Source organism: Mycteria americana, chromosome 1 (assembly GCF_035582795.1).
Source record: "Mycteria americana isolate JAX WOST 10 ecotype Jacksonville Zoo and Gardens chromosome 1, USCA_MyAme_1.0, whole genome shotgun sequence".
Classification (NCBI taxonomy): domain Eukaryota; kingdom Metazoa; phylum Chordata; class Aves; order Ciconiiformes; family Ciconiidae; genus Mycteria; species Mycteria americana.
Window position 1 is genome coordinate 73,138,656 of NC_134365.1, and position 24,264 is coordinate 73,162,919.

The 24,264-nt window shown below is 40.7% G+C and overlaps 1 protein-coding gene across 3 annotated transcripts in view; it reads left to right on the forward strand.

Moving 5' to 3' along the window:
* The first annotated feature begins 1,815 nt into the window (after positions 1 to 1,815).
* The window catches only part of AEBP2 (AE binding protein 2), a 53,877-nt gene continuing 31,428 nt past the window's right edge, over positions 1,816 to 24,264 (forward strand). Inside the window, exons 1-2 of one of the 3 annotated variants that reach the window (XM_075505773.1) lie at positions 1,816 to 2,645; positions 21,547 to 21,754. In XM_075505773.1, the coding sequence (XP_075361888.1) occupies positions 2,017 to 2,645; positions 21,547 to 21,754 (837 nt within the window). In that variant the 5' untranslated portion in view covers positions 1,816 to 2,016. The remainder of the gene's footprint in view (positions 2,646 to 21,546; positions 21,755 to 24,264) is intronic. The other 2 variants (XM_075505753.1, XM_075505762.1) reach the window with 2 other exon arrangements.

Sequence of the window (24,264 nt, forward strand, 5' to 3'; positions counted from 1 at the left end):
GTTTCAGCACTGTGGCGTTCTATTTTCATCCTGCTGCACCACGGGTTGCTGGTGTTGCTGCTAACAACTATATTTGTTGATGGGCTGGGAGCCATCTCCAGCTATGCTAACTCAGGTCTTAGGAGCACCCTTTCCAGATTTTAATCCCACGCGGTTAACTTCTGGAATCTAGGATCTCTGTGGATATGCCAGACACGCCTGCTGTAACTTGAATTGGTGATGTTCTTCCTATTACGCAGAATGCACAATGTTTTTCTGGACTGAGTTGTGGTTCTGTGTTTTGTAGTTTGTTTTTAAACTAAACTACCGCTGCTTCACAATTTTTTTTTAAAATGTGGCAAGCTCTTTAAGAGTTGGGTAAAGAAAGATGCACATATGACATTTAAAATTCATGTGGAATAGCATTTTGTGCTTTCAATTACCCTCTTCATCCCTCCAATAATTTTCCAAACCACCTGATTTCATCTCTGTGTTCAGATTCTACCCACCTTCCTGTTCTACTGCAAATCCCCATCCTATAAACTTTTGCTAATCGCTTCCACATGACAATTTATCGAACACTTTCTTGATGTCCATGTAGACAAGACCCTTGTCAAAAGGCCTGTCACGTTAGTCTGGCATGATCTACCTTTAGTAAGCTTTATCCCATTTCACATTAATATTAAAATGGCTTTAATTTTCATAATTTGTTCTGAAGTCTTGTATATGATTGATAATCATTCTGTTCAGCTTTCACCCTTCCCCTTCCATACATACGCAGCTCGGGTTTTTTCAGATGGCACAATTCCCAACTCAACAAATTCACTAACCCCATGCCTCCAGAACAGAATTTAGGTTCCTGAGAAAAAAAATTAACCAATTTCCCCAGTTTTAGTACGTTTAGTACTCTTTGGGTTTACTCCTATTTAAATGCAGTAATCTATATTTTGCATTCCCCTTTAGTCATACTGCTTTTGCCCTGTAGCCAACATGCCTCTCTGCTGCAAATGGAGGTTTAAGGCCACATCTAGTTTGTTCTTTTTGCTCTCTTTCCTCACTGCATAGCACGACTGCTTTTTCATTCCTTTTTGTCAGTACTGCTGAAAACCTTTTTCTGTCTCCTTTGTGTCTCAGCTGAGCTCGTCTTTTGACAATTCTCTCTGGGTAATGTCACATCGTGACCTGCACCCTGTAGCTCTCTTTGCTGAGGAGCCTCGTCTCTCCCTTTCTCGTAAGCTCCATATTCCGTTTCCCCCCTATTTTAGTTACTCCGAGTCCGGTCAGCTCCGGATTCCCTACAGCCTCCTCCCACCCCACCCCACCCCACCCCCGTTTTCCTCTCACGGGTACAAATGTCACTAAGTTTTCCTCCGCCGTGACTGCCGGTCCCTTCGCCCCCTCCCTCCGGCAGCCCCGTAGGCCTAAGGCTACCCAGCCTCTGACTGAACCACCCAGCAGGCTGCTGAGCCCGAGAGGTGTGGGACGCTTGCGCCGCCGGGGTTCCTCCCGCGGCGGGGGGGGAGGCGATGCGGCGGCGGGGGCTGCGCCCCCTGGCCGGGAGCGCCTCGTCCTCCGTTCCCGGCTCGTCCTGCCGGCCTCCCCTCCGCACACGGGCGTTTAGCCGCTCTTCCCCCCGCCGCGGTGAGTAACGATGACGCGGTTCAAGCGAGGCGTGAGGAGCGAGCCAGGATCCCCGCCGCCCACCCGCCGGGCCGCCGCGCCGCCCCGCCCGACCGTTAACGCCCCTCCCGCGCGCCGCCTCCCTCGGCACCCCGCGCCAGGGGCCGCCGCTCCGCCCTCCCCACGTTTTTGTCCCCAGGCGCGTTCCGTAGCGCGTGCGGCGGCGGCCCGAGCCCCTCCTCTCTGCGGCTCGCGCCGCCGCGCGATTGTGCGGGTGAGAAGGGCAAGGGGAGGGAGCGCGGGGTGTGGGGGAGCGCGGCCGCGCGCACGGGCCACGCGCACGCCCCCGCCGTTGCCGCCGCGGCGCGCGCCCGGCCCCGCTCGGCTCCGCTCCGCTCGCAGCGACTCGCAGGCGCCATGGCGGCCGCTCGCAGCGACATGGCGGAGCCGGAGGGGCTGCTTCCCGGCGAGGCGGCGGCCGCCGCGGCCGAGGAGGAGGAGGCTGGGGCTGGATCCTCGTCGTCGCCTTCGTCCTCGGCGGCGGCGGCCGCGGCGGAGACGGAGTCGCTGCTGCTGCTGAACGGCGAGGCGGAGAGCATGTCGGAGCCGAGCCCGGAGAGCGCCAGCCAGGCCGGGGACGGGGAGGACGAGGACGAGGAGGAGGAAGAGGAGGAGGAAGAGGAGGAGGGCGGCGAGGAGGAGGAGAGCAGCCTGGTGGGGAGCAGCAGCACGAGCAGCGGCTGCTGCAGCGACGAGACCCGCTCGCTGAGCCCCGGCGGCAGCAGCGAGGCCGACGCCAAGGAGGAGCCCAAGGGCCCCCGGGGCAGCCAGGAGGACGGGCTGGGCCGCGGCGGCGGCGGAGCCGGCGGCGGCGGGGGGAGCAGCTCCAGCAGCGTGTCCAGCGGTGGCGACGAGGGCTACGGCACCGGCGGCGGCGGCAGCAGCAGCGGCAGCAGCAGCTGCAGCGCCACGTCGGGGGGCCGGCGGGGCAGCCTGGAGATGTCCTCGGACGGGGAGCCCCTCAGCCGCATGGACTCGGAGGACAGGTCAGTGCGCCTCCCGTCCCCCCGCCGGCGGCCGCCGCCTGCGCCCTTCCCCGGCCCCTCCCCGGGGAGCGGGGGGTCCCGGGGCCGGAGGCCGGCGGGCGCCATGTCCGGTCGCCTCCCCGCCTCGCAGCGCCGGGGGGCTCGCCAGCCCGCCCGCCCCGCCGCAGCGGCGAAGGGGCCCCTCTTCCCCGGGCGCCGTCCGCCCCTCGCCCCCCCTCCCGGCCGCGGGGGCTGTCAGGGCGGCGGCGGGGGGCAGCCACAGGTTTCTCCGGCCAACTTGTGCCGGGCGGGGCGGGGGGCGGCCTGTGGCGGCGCGGCGGGCCCTCCGCCCCCGCCTTGGCTTCTGCTCCTCCAGGCCCCCTGCGAAAGCCTGCCCGCTGCTTTTGGGAGGAGGGGGCGCTCCCCCCTGGCCCGGCACCGGGCGGCAGGCTGCGTGGGGGCTGCTGGAGCTGCAGCCATCTCCGGTTAGGCGAGAGCCCCGGAGCGGCCCCCGCTGCCATCTGAGCACGGGGCGCTGCCTCTTCAGGTGGCGGTATTTGGTTGCCGCTTTCCTCAGAAGCTGCTGATTTTTTTCAGATGGTGCTTTTGGGGTTCTTTAGGGTTGTATCTTGCGCGAACACACAGGCGGGGTGTACCAAAGCTTCAGGATGGGAAATGATCCGTGGATGTGGTTTTACCCGCACCCGCACCAGGGTCTCTGCAGTAGACGCAGAAAGCTGAGTGGCAACCTCTTAAAGCATGAGGGGGGAAAAAAAAATCGAGTTTACTAAAATAAAAAGGAGACCAGCCTTTCCGTATTAGGTGTGCACAAGTAATAAGCATGCACAGTATTAAGCGAGGCTCAGTAATTTGAGGCTCAAAGTCATCTTTGGATGAGTTCTGTAATAGTAAATGTAAAGATGACTTTTTAGGTTTTTGTACATTAAAGGTATGCATCTGGTTTTACCAAGACTTTAGCCTGATTCTTGTGGAAAGGCACAACCAAATTCTCATACGTGGTTGAATTCTACCTTTCAGGTCTGGTTTAGCCTACTAAGTCAAGCGTTTCAAAGAACATGGGTTATGGAGTAGCTTTCTTGGATGTTGCATGCAACAGTTTAATTGACAAACTGAAAATAGGATGAAAAATGGAGATAAGAGCAGTCTTAAAATGCTGTAGGTCCCTTTACTAATTAGTCCTTTCAAATAGTTTAAGAAACTTGTGCTATTTTTTAATTTTAGTTTAGCATTAAAAAGTATTAGACTTCCTTGTTAGAGTTACAGTTAAGTAAAAATTACAATTTTGTTTGTACTTTCTTAAGATTGTTTCATTGTTAAGTGTGAAGAATTACATGTTTTGGTCCAGAAATGTACTTCGAATATATGTTCGATCAAATTCTGCGTAGCTATACAAATACCCGTATTTCAGAAGTGGGGCATCACTAGATCTAACCTCAAGTGTTAAAAACAAACAAACAAAACGCTCGTGAGTCAGTTCCCCAAAACCATGTAATTGGCCTAAAAGTCTTAAGATGAGAGAAAAAAATTCAGTTCTTTGGTTTCCATCTGACTTCTGAGACTCATAGGAGTCACATCTTCTTTCTTCCAAACTTGTGCAAGATGGAAGGAGGGGGTAGGTGTTGGGGTTCTGTTTGTTTGGTTTGTTTTGTTTTTTCAAAAGCTGAGACTTTACATGAAATCGCTAAGTATGAGAGTAGACTTCTGGAAAAACAACAGGTACATAATGGAGTTTTAAGAATAGTTTCTTGTTTTTCATCAAATTAAAATCTAAATCTAATCCTGATCTTATCTGAGTGCATGTAAATTTGTGGGCTGAGGAAATAACAGAAATAACTTGCAGGGGTTTTCTGGAAGTACAGTGTCATTATGTCTTGCTTGTGCACTCCAGAGCTAGTGTGCTACTTTCTTTCTCTGTCATTGTTCTCATGGTTCTCTTGCTGTAGTCCCACAGTTAAATCTATCTGTGTACTCGTGGTTGCTCCTTTCCAGTACCGTTGGTACGGACGCAGCTGCAGGAGTGGGACTCCTTGCATTTAGTGCTTTAAATAAGGACTGTGCCTTGTTTTTAATCTTTGCAAAGTTTTATCTTGAACTTCCAGGCTGAAAACTTGGGGTGCTGAGAGGGAATTCTGGGCTGTAATTTCAAAGCCTGCTTGTTAAGTTGGGTAGGAAAAGAGCAATGCTACCAAGAGTGCCGTTTGTTGTTCCTGGTGATCAAAAATTTCATTTTGTGTGCACTCCTTGCTGCAGCATGGTGGAATGCTTTATTATTTTTGCTACATGTAGTCCAGCAAGTCACTTGCTTGATCTAGTGATCCAAATGATTGCTGCTGCATGGAAGCCAGTCACAACATAATCTTGTGCCTTTTAGATGATCAGACAGACGAGCAGAGTGTTGCAAATTGTAGGGGATGTGCTGAAGAGCTAGCGTATGGGAGGTGGGATGGTGAAATACCGGGGAAGAGCTGGAAACAGTTTAGACTTATAGGTAGAGGTACAGGCTTATGATAACATATTAAAATCCTTAAAGACTTAATCATTCATTGATTTGGTCACCTCTGCTTTAAAATCTAAGTTCTGTAACTATTAGAGAATGATATTCTGTCTATTAAGTGATGTTTTATATGGAATAGTATATTGGACAGTACTTCATTACCTTTGCTGGCTACCTGTGTCTCTGAAGTCCTAAGGAATTTAGTGTCTCGTCTCACAATGTATTGTAGACTAAGATTACCTGGGGGAGGATAGATTGAACTAACATGCTTGAATTTACAGTCCCTGGGTTAAGCGAGAGGATGCTGGTAGAAGGGTATACTTGGTAAAGATTCCCCTGCTGTAGGCAGGTTTGGTAACATTCAGATCATGCCCCTAGGCTTGGGATTTTTTTTCTTGTTTCCTCTTTAGAAAATTTGAATAAATAAGAGGGTGTGGTGAGAGCGCCTGAATTCCATGAGTGATCAAATTCCTCTTTCCCTGTATACAGTCTTTATAATTCTCCACAATTATCGATGTGTTATCTCTTTGATTTTTGTTTTAGTGGTATCAAATATAAAATAAACTACAAATAAAATAGCTGAATGGGAAAATCTTGCATAAGATCGAAATATAACTACTGTTCAGCAACTACTTCTATTACTAACATTTGGAATGTATTTTGAGAGTATCTATTAACAGAATAAATAATTTGGGCCATTACTGTAAGAAATTCGTAAATATAACAACACAGGAAACAAATATAATGAATATTGATGCCCTGAAACTTAGGGTTAATTTTAACCAGCTATGGCCATGCATGTAGACAGACTTTGTACTTTGTTAAAACATATTTATCTTCCCCCCCCAAAAAACCCCAGAAACCAAAAAGCAAAACCCAAACTGATACCTAGGATAACCAGGTGGCATTTTCAGCTCAGTGGTATTGGTAATGAGAATTGAGTGCAGTAACTCTAGGACTGGTAGGTATCTCACTGATCTGTAATCATTCCAGTTTTTGTCTGGGAATTGTGCTAAGTTCCCACTACTGTGCTAAAGTTTGTCTATGACTCTTGAGCAAGCTCAAATCAGCTGGCTCAATAATAATAGACTGCATTCAGGTGTAGTTATCCTCCAGATTTACAGTTAGAACAAAGACTATTATCAGCATGTGAATGCTAGTAATTTTCTTGTGGCTTCCCCTAACTTCAGACATGTGCTGAAAGGATGGATGTGTTTCTCCAGAGTTCTCTGGAGCAGCTAGTCTTACTACAATGCTGAGAAACATTTGATATGACTTTAAAAGAAAAAATAATGGTTCCGTTAACTATAAACACAGTAACCGAGTTCAGCATTGGGCCACAGGTATTGAAGCTAGACCTAAGCAGATGCATGGATTTGGGTATAAATCAGCTGATCTGAATGCAATGAAGATGCATCTGCAGCTCACTGATGTGTTACTGCTGAACTACAATATTTACTTACAAACACTTAGTGTTAGATTACTAAAATCATTTAAATATTGTTTACTGGAAAGTTTATTATGGAAGTATATTTAAATCTGAAATAGTTTCATTATCAGATTTTGTTTGATTTAGAGAACAGTGGTAGATCTTGCAATTGTAATAAGATGTTTAGCAGAAATATAAGTAGTAAAGCTATATGAAGGGCTTTTGTTCACCCATGTGAATTTGTCTTGCATCTTTGTACTCTCACCTAGAAGTTACCTCTCGTCTTCTGTTATTCCATCATCTTTCCCCTTCTTTAGCAGTTTATCCTTTGCTCCCTCCTCTTACTGACTAGGCAAGAGGCTGAAGCACTGAATATGTTTCAGCTGGAGGTATCAGCTGTTCTGCTGACTGGTATATAAGTGCTGATTGACTAGCTGGTAGGCCAAAGGTAACAGGTTGTTGTTGGACCTATGTAGTAATCTTTCCCTCAGGCACAGCACTAATTAATGTCCATATTTTTCACAGAGTGGGTAATTTTCGTGTAACTTGTAAGGATTGCTCCCCCCCCCCCCCCCCCCCCAGGCCTTTTCACATTTACTGTTATTCACCAACAGAATCGGTTATCGGGAGGGACTGACTCAAGGAATACTTAATAATACTCAAGGAAACCTTTAGCTATCTTAACCATATTAGACTTTTAGAATACTTCTAGAAATGTTATTATTCTGTTCCTGTGTAATAGGCGAGCAGTTTTGAAAATAGACATTTTGGAAAAGTTTTTCAAAAAGTTTTTCAAAAAGTTTTTTTTTTTTTTGTGCTTCAGTTGGTCAGGTTTGTTCATTTTATCAAGTGAAATGAGGCAGTGTGAAACTAACAGGTTGAAAGATAAGAGATTTAGACATGAAAAATCCAGGATCTAGGCTGAGTTTTTTTAATCTAGCTTAAAATGAAGGCCTTCTAAACCTTTAATTTGTATGCTGATTTAAAAATATTATTACTTAAAGGTTGAAATATAGTCTTTATCTTATCTAGTTTTTAAACTCATAAAAGTGAAGAATTTTCAAGACTGACTAGGCAGTGACATGTGAATTGTACGAGTGATGCTTATGAAGGCAGAACAGTAAATTTGAAATATAATCAGGAAGGCATATGGTACTAATAGGTATGCTTCGTGTATCCATGTGACCAGATTAAAAAGTGCTTCAGGCCTCTCTTTGCTGCATAGTCTCACTTGTTCCTATCCAGGAAGTGAAGAATCATTCATTAGCACTTATGTCAAGGTGGTTAAGTCGTTAAATTTTTTTTTAGAGTGTGTGTAATATTGACATGTCAGAGCGGGCTATATAGAAGATTACCTGAGATTCCAAAATTCTGCTGAAAATTATATTTGCAGTGTTTCTGACTGCATTTATTGTTGCTGTTTTTATTTGCTTTCAAATTGCAAAATAAAACCCTTGTTTCAGTAATGGTTATGTTCAGGCCTTTCTGGCACTGAAGAAAATAGCTTTTGATGGGAAGACAAAACAGCCCAGATATTTTGTATGGTGAGTATCTTTAGTAATAAAGCTGTTGGTTGGTATAATTGAGTGGTTAACATGAGGTCTTTTTGTGAACTACATGAAAGAGCTTGGTATAATGAGCTGTTATAGTTCTTGTAGTAAGATGTAAATATACTTCATAGAATTCGAGAAAAATATTTTCCTATTCAGTGTAAGAGATAAATGGTATTGCTTTTATGTTGGATTTGTATATCCACACAGGTCTACGTGCATTTTGTTTTAAGTTTGTGACATCATTAAGTCTGGTAACTTCTGAATATGTAGTTTGAGTGGTGGGTTGTTTGGGGGAATTTCCTAGGCAGTAGTGGAAAGAACTGTGTTAGTCTTTTTTATTTCTTCCTTTTGGGTGTGTGTGTGTGTTTTTTTTCTGGGGTTGTTGTTGTTTGTTTTTTTTCCTTTTCCACTCAGGTTAAACTGGGTGTTATGTGCAGCCTGAACATCCATTTAGCAAAGATGTGACATCATGCATTTCTGGAGTTGGTCACAGATCAAACTAACTGTTTTGGTTGATGCAGTGGAAATGTTCTACCATAGCCACTCTTACTCAAATCTGCACAGCTTTCCAACAGCTTTCATAGATTTATGTCTTTTTTGAAAAACATTATCCAATTAGAGGATAATGATGGGGGAATGAGCAGTATGCAGAGCTAGCATGGAAGACAGCAGTATGGAAGTACACCTAGAACCCATTGCGTTGGGGTAGTTGTAGAGCAGTCTGTTACTGGGTAGGAAAGTGGGGACATGGCATGGAAGGGAGCAGATGGAGCATTTGAGGCGGGAATAGGGGTTTCTGGCAAGGGGGATATACACAGAAAACTTTTGGTATGATAGGGAATGAGATATGCCTAATGGCCTGAGGAAAAAGTGAGAGCTTAACCCAAAGGAAGTGAAAAATTGGTCCCTACCGTAAAGGAGCCAAGTAATTGCAGGGAATCCTTGAAACAGGTGGGAATGTAATCTCCAGTTAACTTGTGCAGGAGAAGGGAACAGAAGAGAGTAAGGAACTCCTTTGGGTGAACAGTGAGTTTTATCCACTCTCCCAGTTGCTATTAAAAAAATATGGTGGTGTGACTTGCAGAAAAACAAGTGCTAGTTTGGGAAGATTCTTTGAGGTACAGGTTTCTTTGTTTTATTGTCTATCTATATAACTGGTTCCTTTTTATAACTTGTATATGCATTTCATCCAGGGTTGTTCATGTTTAGAATATGAATGTGTTCAAATAGATTTGTTTTAGAAAATGAAATATGAATATTCCCTGTTATGCTTGCTGTTTATCATTGGTTTTGTGATGTGCAAAGATAGTGTTTGCAATTCTCAGATTGTGATTTTTGCAAAACTAGAAACAAATAATTGGGGAAAAAATTTGAAGTCTCTCACTCAACATACTGGTGTGCATTTTTCCCTTCACGGTGGTAAAATGCAAAGAAAAAAAAAAAGACCTGGGATTTGTTTTCCCATGTCTAATTTTCTTCTCTATGCTGGAATTTAAGATCTGAAATATCTTTTGTTAAACTTCAGTTGCTAATTTTTAATGGATACTTTCTTCAAGAGAGGATTAGTTAAGGTATATGCAAAGATATTTGATAGTGATAGAAAAGCAAAAGATTTGTTATGATCTTGAAAGTCCTGTTGTCATCCTGATGCACCATAGAAGAGTGCTGTAATTCAAATAGCTTGTGTAGTGTCAGAGGGAGTAAAATGAACCTAAGTTGTTTGAGTTGAGAGACTGGTAGAATACAAGATTATTGGCACAAATAGTGCTAGTATCATTTATTAAATATACTTTACCTAAATAAGTATATAGCATAAAGAATCTCCACTTATTGTTAATGTTGTTCCATGCAGCATCTTGTACAAATTAGCAGTTACCCTGTAAAATTGCAGTAAAGTCCTTATTTTGATCATTATAGTTTATTGTGCTGTAATTGTAACTTAGATTCCAAATACAAAGAATTCTTAAAGGCACAAAGAAAATATTTTCATTATATACACAGTAAACAGAGAAACGTAAAAAATTTTTTCATTTGAAATAAAACTGCTATTGGCATGTCTTTACGTAGACTTCCTTAGGTTAACTTGCATGCCAAGTTGTAGACTAGACAATTTGTACAAGTAGTAGTTAATTCAGTGTCCAGTACAACAGGAATCAGACTTTAATTTATGACCTTTCTATTAGGAATTGAGTCAATTAGTGGAGTTTTACTTTGGCTGGCTTGTCTGCTTTTGATGCCTCGTTAATACTTGAAGTAGCAACTATTCACTGAGGTTTGAATAGGCAACACTGCTACTTCATGGAATGCTATCCTATCTATGTATTTTCATTCTCTATTAAGTTGAACCTATACATGACGGTAACTGAAACTAGAGGGTCTTTTTAGGTCTCCTCTGGGAGTTTTGTGTCTTTGGTCGTTTTGTCTTCTGCTCATTTTCCGAGTTTTGTGTTCTGGGGGTGTTCTGGGGGTTTTGTGTTCAGGGAAGGTGTCCTGAGGATGGGAGAATGGGAGGCTAATAGTTATAGCGGGTGGAATTTCCCTGACACCATGCCTGAAGGCTGTTAACTTCCAGTGCTGATAAGATTACTTCATATTGATTATGGTTCTCGGAAAGCACAGTTAAAAAATTAATTCTGGTGGTGCTTTAATGACGGAATATGTTTTTTCTATGCTTCTCTTAAGCTGTGCTAGTAGACACACTGTTTTATCAGTAAAGATTGAAAATTATGAACCACTTGTTGCTGTTCCGTAACTTTCCAAGCAAATTATCAAGTTGAAGATAATGTGGTTCCCAGAAATGAAAGTCAGTTTTATTTGTATCTTTAAGGCAGAACCACTTACAGTTTCTTGATTTGTGTAATCCTTTTGCATATGTAGTCTTTGTGCTGTCATATCACAAGGCATGCACGTTTAACCTGCTCTACTCTCTCACTGCTCTTCTGATATTTTGGCATTCCCAGTTTTTTATTGTGTTACCTGTTCTCTGTATGCTACAAATCCAGCGATAACCTGGGTTTGTGTTACGTAAATATTATGAGCCCAAACAGTCTAGGGCTAACAATCTAAATAATCGAAGTAAGTGATCCAGGAGAGTGGAAACAGCTCTAGAGAGGTGGTGATTCATAACACACTTTCTCAGTCTTGTTTTGTTTCCTGTGCATGTTTGTTATTTTAAGTTCCTTCAATTTCTCTATCTTGAAGAGCTTTTCTGTCTTCCTCTGGTTTTATATTATCAATCTGAAGTGTTTGCAGTGTTGCTCCCTTTTCTAGGTATTTAGACGTCGCTTTACTCTAAAATAAGCTGCTGCTTCAAAAAGAATTTCAAAACAAGTTTTTTAATGTTATCATTTGTCACACTGTATAAAATTCTCTCCCTTGACTGTTTTATTTTCCACTACGTTTATTTCTTAGTAGTCATGTAACTATATAGATATTCAATAGAGTTTTGCAGACTTGTTTTTAGGATTCATTTATGAATACTTTTTGAGTCTTGTTCATTTTGAGAAGTTTTTGTTAGAATAACTTAATCTGTGTAAAGGATAGGCTTGCTTTCCAAAAAAATACCCAAGTGATTCAGAAGCACAAGTGCTTCCAAGTGAGTGGGTGCTCTCTTAAATCATGCAGTCCTGGAAATCATGGTCTTTTTCCTTTATCTAGAAGCTACCTTAATGTTGCTTTTACCTATTTAAAGGTATCAAGAACCTGAAGGTGCTTCTGGAATATGCTAGACCACCAAACACTGCTATTTTCCTTTTCTATCCCTCTTAACTTTTTAGTATTAGATCTCTTACTTGCTAGGTTAATTCTCCCTCACAAAGTAACTTTGACATATGTAATTTTTGCCTAGCCTGTTTCTCCTCCCTTGCCTCTGAAGAGCCATGGAGTTAGTTGTGTTGTCTAGTATCAGGGGACTTTGTGGATAGGAGCTGCAAGAGCAGATGTGAACACAAGGTACTGCCTTTAAAACACAGTGGTGGACTTTCACTTCATGTAGTTCTGGCTTATTATTTTGATACAGGTATTCTAATTTCTTGTTGCCATGTGAATTATCTTTCTCTTTGGCAGCTGTATAATGGTCTGCAATCTGTTTTTGTTGTGTTTTTGTTTTGATGGTGGCTTATCTGCATACACTATCTCTTTTCTTACTAGTGGTAGATTTTCCTGAATTCAGAAACTAATCGTTATCAGTCATGAAATTATTTTGGATACTTTCTATTTAAATTAAAGACAAATGATTTTCTCAGGAAAATCATCAAAAAAACCCCCCTTAGAAATGCGGGTAGCTGAAGTTATTTTCTGTCTACTTTGAAGATTCTCTCTGGAGAATTTTCTTTTTTAACTTGCTGGTTAGATGAAAATAAACTGTAGGAGTTCTAAAGCATTATGGCATTTCCCTGCCACAGTCAAATGACATCCATTAAAATAAGGCAAACTGTTTTGCTTGTGGAACATAAATGTTTGATTTGGGGAATTAAATTGATAAATCATAGAAATTTAGTAGTAGGAGCATATCTGTTATCAATGTGGATGCATCATAAAATACCAAATTCACCAAAGATGGGGAGGGGAACAAAAAAGATCAGGTAAATGTTAAACTTTTCTACTCTGTTGCTGGCTCATAGTGGTTGCTCATGTCTTGTGAATTCTTCATTTTTCTTTGGATCTGTTTTAATCTCACTTTTAAATTGGCATGATCATTTGGAGAGCATAAAGCAAAGATTAATTTAAATCTGCTTGGACACCTGTGTATAGTTGCCTTGAGCACTGTGTTTTATTGCATACTGGTACCCTGATGCAGATGTTCTGATAGTAACTTCATAAAGAGGTTGGCATTACATTTTGCTTAATATTCATTGAAGGCAGCAAAAGTTAAATCTTAATTCAAAAACATATGAATCTATTCTTCCTCTGCTTTCATTTAGGAGCCAATATAGCAATTTCTGTTATTAATCAATTGTATCGAGTTCAGTTGTACCATTGAAATTGCTAGTTCTTAGAAATGACGTTTGTCCTACTTCAATTTTTAACAGCCTTCGTCTGCAGTTCATATTGCTGGGTGGAACATAAAAAAGTAAAAGTTAATCAGGTGATGCTTCTTGGAGAAGATACAGTGGCTCCCATGTTTGAAAGTGGTGCAGATTTTATAAAAAAGATAAAATTGCTAGGACAGATGGAAGAGCTCCCTATCAATGATGGGAGCTCAGGGCTGATAATTTGATAATTTTCAAGCCTTGTGAGGATTTATCTTTGGTTGACCATTGATTGCATTAGGAAGTAGTGAGTGTAAATCACTTTGAATTTTGTGGTCTCAAAAAACTGTAAAACTGCTAGGTGGTCTGTTGATTTTGTGGAACGAGTCCACTGGCCAGAGCTGTACACCAGAGTTTTCCACTCCTTGTCTTGGAAAGGGATAGAGAATAGAGTAAAGGGAGACTTGTGAAGTTTTTGTTTTCAATCTTGACTTTTCCGAGTGAAATGAAAATAATGAAGTTCTGGTGTATGTCATTAGGCATGTCGTCCGTGTCGTCGTGTCCCCCTTCAATTTTTGTTCTGACTTGGCATTCGTAATTGAATGATTGTGATTGATACTGTTTGTTTTCTTTTGGGATTAGTACCTAGTTGTGATTTGGTCTTCCATGTTGTAAAAGCTTTTCTGTTGTATTCTAGGTTTTAACCCTTGAAGTTGCTGTAAGAATGACTGTCGTTCACAGTGTTTCCATTATTCTGAGTTTGTTTTATCTGAGTGTTACAGTTTGGCTTTCTTTCTGAAGCTTCCCTCATATGGACTGGAACACTGTAGCTGAAGCTCCATGCATAAATGACAGGGTATTTCAAGGACTAGTAAAAGCTAAAGAAACTAGCAGGGTTTTTTTTAAATCCTTAAAATATTCACCTACTTCCAGTGAGGTTCGTAGTATTCGGATTCTTGAATGTTAATTATGCTTTTTCATCTAGTCAGAGGCAATCTTCTGTGGATTTGATGCTTTATTACTGGATTATCACTCTGTACTTTAGAAGAAACTGTTTCTGAAGATTCCTTACCTGCATTAGTGTAGTGTGCAGCTTGATGGCTACTCGGTAGTTTTGGTTTCAGTGACACTGCAATGTGTGTTCACTGAAATCTCTGCTCATTTTTAATTTGATGCGTTACAAGATGAGGTTATTTATTATAGGATCTGTCACAGTCGTTTCCCTTGGTGTTAGCTGAAATCAGCTGGGTCCTTTGCTTACCTACTGAACATCTGGGGACTGGAAGCTAAGCATTCTCGGCTGAGGTACTGTAACTCTGAAATGAGCTCCTGTTGATCAGACTGAAGTAGTGCTTGTTGACCCTCAAGGGCATGGTATAAGGCCCATCTGTTAGGTCTGAATTTTGCCTGAGGGAAGGTTACTTCAGTTAAGGTCTAGAGGGAGTATGTTTAGCAGACATTAAAAGTATAATAGCAAATTGATTGGGCTTTTGTGCATGTGTTCAGTGCCTGGCTTTACTATTACTTCAAGTGGACAGTTGCATGGAAAGTAAAAATGAAATTACGCAGTTGTTCTTCTGTTTTTGTTGATATTCCTTCTACACTCCTACTGTCTGTTGTCCTGAAAGATTAACAAAAAAAAAAGGAAAGAAAAAATTTTGGGCATTCTGCCCATTAAATTCAATGGAAGGGATTACTTGCAGTAGTGAGGAAATTGATCTCCTTGGAGAGCCAAGTGTGTGTCAGGAATGATGTGTGATACACCATTTTCTTTAATGCATTAAATCACAGGCTCGTTATATTTTAATTTGCATTTAACTGTACACAACAATTAGTGCCCAAATGCGCATGTGGTAAATTATGTGGTTTGAAATTTGTGCATTTTAAATTCAGAATAATTTGGAGATATTTTTTTTTTTTCTTTATAGAAAATATTCATATTTACAAGACTCCAACAATGGCTTAATTTTGCTCAGATCCTTAAAGGAAAAGAATATTCCGGGATTTAAAATGCTTGAAGAACTTTTTTTTGTTCTCTATAAAGTGAAAATGACTTGCATCTTCTTATAAGTTTTTTAGCTATTTTTTGTTTCAGTTTCAGGATTCTTTTTAAATACAATTTGGACTGGATTTAACTAGCTAGATGCATTTGGTTCACATGGACATATAGATTGTGCAAGTACTAACCTTTTAACATGAAAGTAATGCTAAAAAAGTCTTAATCATCTTGATTATGAAGATGTATTACTTATAGCTACAGGTAAAGTAGGTACAGGTAAAAATACGACCTGAAACAGTGCCTTTGAGGTAATGCTTCCTCTGTTTAAGCTTGCATTAATGTTGTTGCTTAATGAACACACTTAAATGTCAGTATCATTTCAAAGGTGTTGATCCCTTGGTAGAGGGAAAAATTGTAGGAGGAGGGAAAAACTGTAGGAGGAGGGAAAAAGGTCTGACTCTTCTGAGAATGTTCTGTGTTTTCAGTTCTACCTTGCTGCATTTGGAAGGCACTGTTTGCCAGTGTTTGCAGACTTAGTAAAATGAGGTGTTAGTTTAGTAAGGTATTTTAGAAAGGCATTCAGCTCTTGCCTCTAGAGCTGTGATTTTTACTTCAAGTTGATTCTGGTGCTCGGATTAGGATGAAAGTAGGGATAACATAAGCTTGAAGACTATGTTGTGCTTGCTGTAACAGTTTTAAATTTTAGTAATTAGTCAGTCTTTTGAATGATGCTTCTTAAAAACAGCTATTGTGTATGCAGGCTCTCTCCAGCAGTGACTGTTTTTGATGCTCTATTGTTTGGGATGACCCCTGAGTTGAACTCTCTGAAACTCAAATGTCTAATGTTCTTCATCAGGCTATGGTCTATAGATCCATTACAATGGAGCTGGAGCCTGCTTACAGCTTGGGAGCAAACCCAGACCTGTCTGTCACTAGCAATAGGGGAATGCCACAAGCGCTTAAGTTCTACTCGTGTCATTCAGCTTTCATAGTGGCAGTCAGGATTTAAACAGATCTCCCGGCTGGGGAAGAAGGGCTTAGAAAAAGGCAGAAAAACTTGCCTTAACTTATTTAGCTAAAAATTTGTTTCAATGTCTTTTGTCTTGTTACCAGTAGTTTGCCAGAATGTCTATGTTTACCTTATTTTGTTCTGTTTTTTCTCCTTTGATACACATTATTTACTTTGCCTCTTACAGGCTTTGTGGATTTCAGATGAGAAAGCAGAAGGATGTGATTTCCATTACTACCTTCCCTTTGTTAAGGAACTTTTCCCTCTCTTGGATCATCCCAAGCAGATAGAAAGTCAGGTTGGATTGAAAAGCCCCATTCATAGATTGAAAGTTATACAGACACTATTTTAGTAGTCCAGCCCTTCTTGGGCTGAGTTGATGTGCTTCCACTCTTTTGGTCAGAAAAAGACTCAAGTGGACTGGAAAAGATGGTGGAGTGTGTGCACACATCTTACCTGCTTGTATGTCCTGTCCTCTCACACTTTCTGAAATTCCAAGAAACAAAAAAAATGGGTGAATCAGCAGGTCTAACAAAAATGGCGTTGTGGTTAAGTCTTTGCAGACTTAGCAGCAGCCATAGCTCTGACTATAAAACTTACCATGATCTTTCTGCTTCTTCTTGAATTGGCAGGTCAAGGGCAAGAGACCTCCCAAGTCAGTGTCTTCTCTGATGCTATATATACTACAAACTTTTATCTATAAAGCTTCCTGATATTTTCTCAGTGTATGGAGGACTAGAGAAAACATACACATGCTTGAGCTGTACAGGGCACTATGACAGAGAGGAAAGATGTCGCTGGTCTTTCACAGATTCTCTTTTCAGCCTTTACCTCTTTCCTGGGTGACCCAGAATTCACTAAGTGAGAAAGACAGAAACTAATTCTAGGTTCTCAGTACTGTGAGGTGCCTGATCACCTGAAATATGTTGGTTCTGGAGGCACAGAAGAGAAAATGAAACAAACAAAAAAATCAATTTACATTTTTATTTAATGGGTTATTTCTAGAGAAGGAATGTGTCAGGGCAGTGTGTTTCTTTCATTTTGACGGAGCCTATCAAGAGAACCATCAGAAAACGGTGATGTCTTGTTGAGTGACTCCCAGCCATTTTCTTTTATAAGAAGTTTAGCTATTTCTCTGTAGTTCCTGTTGCAGCAGTATTTGTCTGTAGTCTTTAATATCTTACACGAAATCCTTCAAACTAGAAGAAAGGAAGGCATTCCCTGTTAAATAAAGTACTGATCTGTTATCACTCACCTGGATTTAAGTTACTTTTTTTTTTCCATTTTTAGACAGTATCTTGAATAGATTATAGAATCATAGTCCAAGGTAGCACTTCATCATCAATTTCCAAGAAATTCTATATGCTACTACTTGGTTTAAGTGCTATGGGCAATCTTTTTTTAGTCTGGTTCCTCTGATACTAAATTTTGATATCGTGTATGCAACTCTAATCTGTTAGCCCTTAGCAAACACTTAGGCTATTAGAACCAAACCAAGCAAACATTTAAACTATTATAACTAAATCAGCTTTCTAAGTGTTATTGGTTTCTCATGTCATTAATAACCTTGCTTATCAGAATATCTCTTGCTGGATCAGTATTACTAGTTGACTTTTATATATTTTTCTCCAAAACCAGTAATTTTCTACAAGTAGGATAGCATTAAAAAAAAAATATATATATATAAAGCCTAAGTATTTGCATTCCTTAGGCTGTAAAGTTAGAGACCTGTGATTTTGTATCATAAGGTGGTCAAGGTATGTGGCATTGCATTTGCAATATGAAATAAACTCTCATGCTACAGATTCATCAATCTGAGGTTTTTTTTTTTTCACCTTTGCTTAGAGCAGTTAACCAGATTGCACGCCTGTGAACCGGAGAAACCACACACGTGCATGAGTGCACACTTCTGCCCCCCGCCCCCCCGAACTCATTCTGGGTTATGTTTTCTCATTGCTTTCCCACTTAAGACCAGGCTGTAAACCCAGGGAACCCTTGAGAGAACTGTGCTGAATGCCCCATCATAATCTGTCCTTGTCACCGAGCACCGTACCTCTTCTTAGTAGGAAGTTTGTTTATGCCTATTTGTGGGGTTTTTGAGAATGGTACTAATGCTGTCAGTGGATGTAGAAACTCGGACTGACTGTAAATAGCTTGGAAGTTTGAACTCCTACTTTAAGTACTGTACTTTGGTACCTCTTAACTGTGACAAAGTTAGGGTTACTTATCCACATGAGATGGTCTGAGGCAACTATTGCATGGGTGCTGTGTCTGCAGTCCTTTGCCGTCCTTGGTTAAGCAACTTCCTGTTGGAACCACTGATCTGTGTAACATTACTGTATGCGACAGAAGTGGTCAGGCTGTGTGCCATCTTGGACGCATTCAAATCTACTTCTAAGTACTGATTTTGAGAAAACTGTATTTGGATAACACAAAGTCAGGTGTGTGGGGGTCACATTTCATTATTTATTCAATTTTCCTATCATCCTGTTGGTAAACTTTGCTTTCACAAGACAGTTTTACAGATTTTATTTTTGGGGATAATTTTGGCTTAGGCATCAGCTGAGGAAGGAGGGGATATCAGTTCCCTAGTTGCATCTGTTGTGGGCCTGGCATGGTGGAAAAATTGGGATTGCTTGCAACATATTTTGCACTTAAAGCTTCTGACAATTTCCTAGATGGGTCCTAAACTACTATTGCCAGTAGTTTAGTGGCTGTTAACGCTGTTGGTGTTAACGCTAGCGACTGGTAGCTTCAGCTCAGTGCTAGTTGCGTTTTCTTGGAAGTTTTTGGTGAATATAAAATAAGCTTTTTGGGAAAGGCAGCAATATGGAACAGATTCAAAACCGTATCTATAGACTTCTGTTGGCCACCTTTTCTTTAGTTGCTAGTCACGGATTGTGAGCTTGTATGTCATGAAAGGAACTGAGACTACTTTGGGGTAGGGGGAAGGGGGAGATGGGGAGGGATCATGGAAAGTTGTGTGTATTCAGGGTATAGAAGAGGGGAGAAAATAAAAATAGTGGGCACATGCAAAAATGCTGTGTAGCAGCAAAGAGCCTGTATGACTTTCATGGGTAGAAGCCATGCCTTGTAAATTGTTAGATCTCTTTAGAAACTCGGGGGGGGGGGGGGGGGGAGCATGTGGCATTTGTATAGCGTTTAGGAAGTATGTATTTGATATACTTTTATTAAAGCAAACTGTTGAGAAGGTTTCTAAAACCTTCTTTTTAACTTGGAAAACAAAGGCCTAAGAATAATTGGTCAGTTTTAATAATAGGAGGAGACTAACGGGTTGGAAGAAGATTTTTAAGGGATCTACGCTTGGGATACGGTAGTCAGCGTTTTCATAAATGTTACCTTGCTGGTGTGTCTCAGATCAGAACTTGCTCATGAAACCAAATTACTTGGGGTAGCTAAAACTAAAGCTTAACTGGAAAGCATTGCTAAAGGGAATCTGTTATTTTGAGTAAGGCAAGACATTTTATATTGATAAATGCAGTGGAATCCACATGGTGGGTGAGGGGTGGAAATCTAAAGAAGGCAAATATCTATGATGATTTCAAGATCTATCACAGGAAAAAACTGCTAGCACAGTAGTGATTAAAAAAGATACAGATAACCTGAGAAATTGCTAGTAAAGGCCTTTAGAGCAAAAGAGCAAACATGATAATGATATCTTCAGATTTTGAATAATGGTGTTTTTGTTTCATCCTTCTCAAAATGTGTAATAGAACAATAATGGGTATGTAAACAGTGATGGTAAAAAATATGGAACAGCACCTATACTTTTAAAAGCAGAATGTGTTAGCATAGTAATTATGTGCAAGAGGTGGGAAGAAAAGGGATATGATAAAAGTTAGAAAATTATAAGTATTATGTACAGCTGAATAGGAAATTATTTTTTTTTCTTTAATGTAATTAGATATTTGTTTTTCGTTGCACTTTGCTCAGAAGAATATGTAAAGTAACCTATGTAAAAATTACTTCTGCATACTGGGCTGTATTAGCAAAAGTATATCTATACGGCCAATAGAAGTGATTCTTCACTGCTACTTGGCACTGTTAAGACTGTGTCTGGATTACTGTGTCCAGTCTGGGACTCATCCCAGCTACTTGCATACTGGAGAGGATCTGGTGGAGGGTCTCCAAGGTGGTTAGAAGGCTGAAGCAAATGCTGTACATGGAGAAGCTGAGAGATTGGGTGTCTTCAGTTTTAGGATCAAGGCAGGATTATTGCTGTTTTCAGTGACCTGATAGGGAGGTTTAGCAAAGGAGGAGCCAGAGTCATCTCAACCCTACAGCTGCCAAGGATGAGAGGCAACAGACAGAAGTTGCAACACTGGAAATTCTGATGAGATGTTGGGAAACTTTCCTCCTCCCCCACAATAACGTTAATCAGCCATTGGGAAAATTGTTCAGAAAGGTAGCAGAAACTCCAGCCTTTGAAAACACCTATTAACAACTCAACTGGACAAGACCACAAGCAATCTGATCTCACTTGCTCCTGTTTGAGTAGGAGATTTGACCACCTGATCTTCTGAGGTCCTTTCAAAGATGAGCTGTTCTGTAATGCTGTGGCTTTGTGGAAGACAAAAACATAAAGGTCCTAAAAGGCAGTGAACAGGTTCACGAGGTAAAAAAGAGATACATCAGTAGCTATTTAATGTTTATCCAGCAAGAACATCCATCTGTCTCCGTACTTTTTGCTTATATATGGAAAGAGCACAGTATCTGCAATTTTTTTCTGGTCCAGTTTGATACTTGGCTCTGTATTTGCCAAGATACAGAGCAGAACAGCTGATGAAAATGACCCCTGCTGGCCACATATTCCCACTGCTGCTGCTGGCTCCTCTGGGAAATTTTAAAAGAACAAAACAAAAAGCATTAGTTTAGACCATGCATGTGACAGACACCATGCTGGGACAAGTGTTGGGAGTACCTTAAACCTTCTATAGAACTTCACTGCTGTATTCTTTTTAAGGATCTAGTTTTGGTGGTGGATGCTGGGCTAGATATATCTGGTCTGACCCAGCATGCCTCTTCCCCTGTCCCTCCCCCCCTCCCCCCCCCCCCCTTTTTTTCTTTTTCTTTTTCTTCTCTCCAGGGAAATAAAAATAATGAATGGCTGTCTAATGTAGCTTAAAAATGACTGTGTTAATCACATGAGAGTTAATTTTCTGACAAGTCAGTGCATGGGAGAATTTTCCATCCCTCCCTTTTGTTGCCAGTGTCCAGAGGAAGTTATACTGTCAATTAATAGTAGCTGTTTTCTGACTGTATATATGTGATAGTTAAGGTGATGAACCACAATAAATACTAAGTTTGTGTAATATTTTCTTTTCAACCTGTCTAAATATATCTGAAACAAAACCCCAAAGACCTATGGTTTTTTTGTTCTGTTAATGTGCAACAAATACGAACTTTCTCTTTTTTTTGTCTTACAGCATAAGCAGCACTATTATGGATGTAGACAGCACAATTTCCAGTGGGCGTTCAACTCCGGTTATGATGAATGGACAAGGAGTTCCTGCCTCCTCTGCAAAAAGCATTGCTTATAACTGTTGTTGGGACCATTGCCATGCTTGCTTCAGCTCCAGCCCGGATTTGGCAGATCACATTCGCTCTATACATGTGGATGGTCAACGAGGAGGGGTTGGTGTTACTTTTTGTTTTCTCCCTCTTTCTTAGTTGCCAATATTTTACACTTTAATGAAAGTAGCAAATTTTATGTTTTAAAGTATCAGTTCTGTAGCTAGTGGCAACTAAGATTGGGCCTTCAGCAGTCTGGTATTAGGCATTCAGCTGTGTGTTTTGCATAGTTCACTTGATTTGGAATTCTGTGTTTTTAATTGAATGCCTAACTTTAAGAATGTAGTAAGCTCTTAATAAATGATTTGAAGCTATCAGGTTTTTGATAGATGTGCTAACTTCTCAACATCCTGAAGCTGTTGCTATATCTTTAAGTGCTTATACTTAGAATTAATTTTCTTAAAACTGTTAGCGTATGTGTTACTGCATGTGGACTCTGAAGTCATATCTTGATTATTTTTACAAATGGAGTCTCACTAGAGGTAAAATGTATACAGAATGTATACCAGAGAAGATGTGAGATTCAGTGACTTGAGAGTACAAAGTCTTACCAAAACAGCTCTGCTTGTAGTACTGATGTCAAGTAGATCTTCAATATAACTGCATCTAGTTTTTTTTTTTTTTTTAAATTGAGGTACATGCATAATCATGTGTATTTCAGTCTAATCTCTGGTCAAATGATGCAATTTCCATTGGTCTCACAATTTTAATGTTTCAAAACATCTTCTAGTAGTGTAATTTCAAGTCTGTACTTAACTACCTGCCCCTCCCCGACCTCCCAAATTACCTTTGATGCCTGGAGTATGTCATGTAAACTACCTTTACATCAAAGACAAGCAGTCTGGCTGCCTTCAGCACTGTATGTTGCAGATCTTTAATTTCTTGGAGAGCTAATACCAAATCTTAACTTAGAATAGTCATTACCTTTTGATTTTTTTGTCCTGCTACTTCTCCAGAAGTAAAATGTTAGGCCATTACACTTTATCCTGAGTGAATAAGAGACTTAAATAAAATGCTAATTTGCATTACCTTAAATAATTTGTTATGTAATTGTGTCACTGAGGCAACCATGACTCTGGTTGTATTTAACTAATGTTTTTTGGTATGATTGAACTTTCAGCTTCATATTTGGTGACTTTTTTTCATTCCAAGCTCTAATCAGAATCATCCATCCAGTGATCTGGCTTTTTAGCCACCCAGGAGATGATTTCTGTGGTTTGCTTCATAGGTTTATAAAAGTGTTATGAATCCTGGATGAAACAATGAAATGGATGAGGTATATTGGTATCCTGTGGACTTTCACATAACTGCATCTCCGGGGATCTTTGTTATCCCATCCATGACCCCTTTTCATTTCTTAAAAAGGGACAGGAAGATTTTCTAGGGTTTTTTTTTGTTTTTGTTGTTTTTTGTATTGTATTTCTGTTCACTTACATTCCATGTGACATGATTTGTGGATATTTTTATTTAGAAAATATAAGACTGTATTTGTCTTTCTGAAAGAAGAGCTTGTTGGAAGCACCAGGTGTCTAATAACTGTTGCATTCAGTTCACACTTTTTATCCACCTATTGGAGTTGGTTTATTTTTTGAAAATCTCTTTGACTTGATGCTATGCAAGGGGACTGACCCTGGCTGTTTTGTTTCAAGGATTTGTCTGCCACCTGCTGGCGAGGTGTTTAACTGGTGTTAGAAGTTATATTCTTTTGGTTTTGATTGGATTTCAGATATTACTCAACTACAATGACTATAAATTTGAAGAAAAGTGGGAGTAGTAACTGCTTATTGAGAACTTAAAAGCAATATGATACACATTTTACCATACAAGGATGCTTATTTTCAAGCTAATACTGAGATAATAGCTCTAAAACAAACCAGATAGATCCATGAAGAGCCTTTTATCTCCCAAAAATTTTTTTCAGAAATATTTTGGATTCAGCCTTTTGACAAGGGTTCCCAAGAAGCCTTGCCAGGACTTCTGGTGGGTTGTTGTAAAACCAAGTGCTTGTTTTTTGGAGGGATTGCATTTCTACAATCTGTGACTTCATAGTAGTACTCCTTTGCTGAGTGCCCTGCAGTCTGCAGTTGCTGATAAAAATATTGGGACAGTTACAGAGCTGTTGCAGAGCCAGGAATCTCAAAAATTCCAATTCTGTGGCTTCAGGGGGATCTCAAAACTGAGGAGCAGCAGACCTCAAAGGTGTAGGGGGTTGGGCCTTATGTATCAGTAGATCTGGATCAGTCATACAGTCATGCACGGTTTTCCAGCTTTGTATTAGTAAGCTGGGTTATCTATATATTATACAGCAAGTACATAGCACTCCTGTGGCTGCTTTTTTGTTTTGAAAATACAGTCTTTTGAAGATTGAGGTTTTTTAATCTCCAAAAGAGAACAAGAAACTAAAATCCAATTAGTTTCCTGCAGTTCTGAAAACCTGTATTATGGACAACGCTATTCCTGGGGACTGTATTTTGCTGCTACAAATCAGGGCTATACCTCCCTTCACACACAGACCTGTTGAGGAAATTCTAATGAAAGGCAAGTTTGTTGAGCTTTTTTATTCTCTCAGTTAT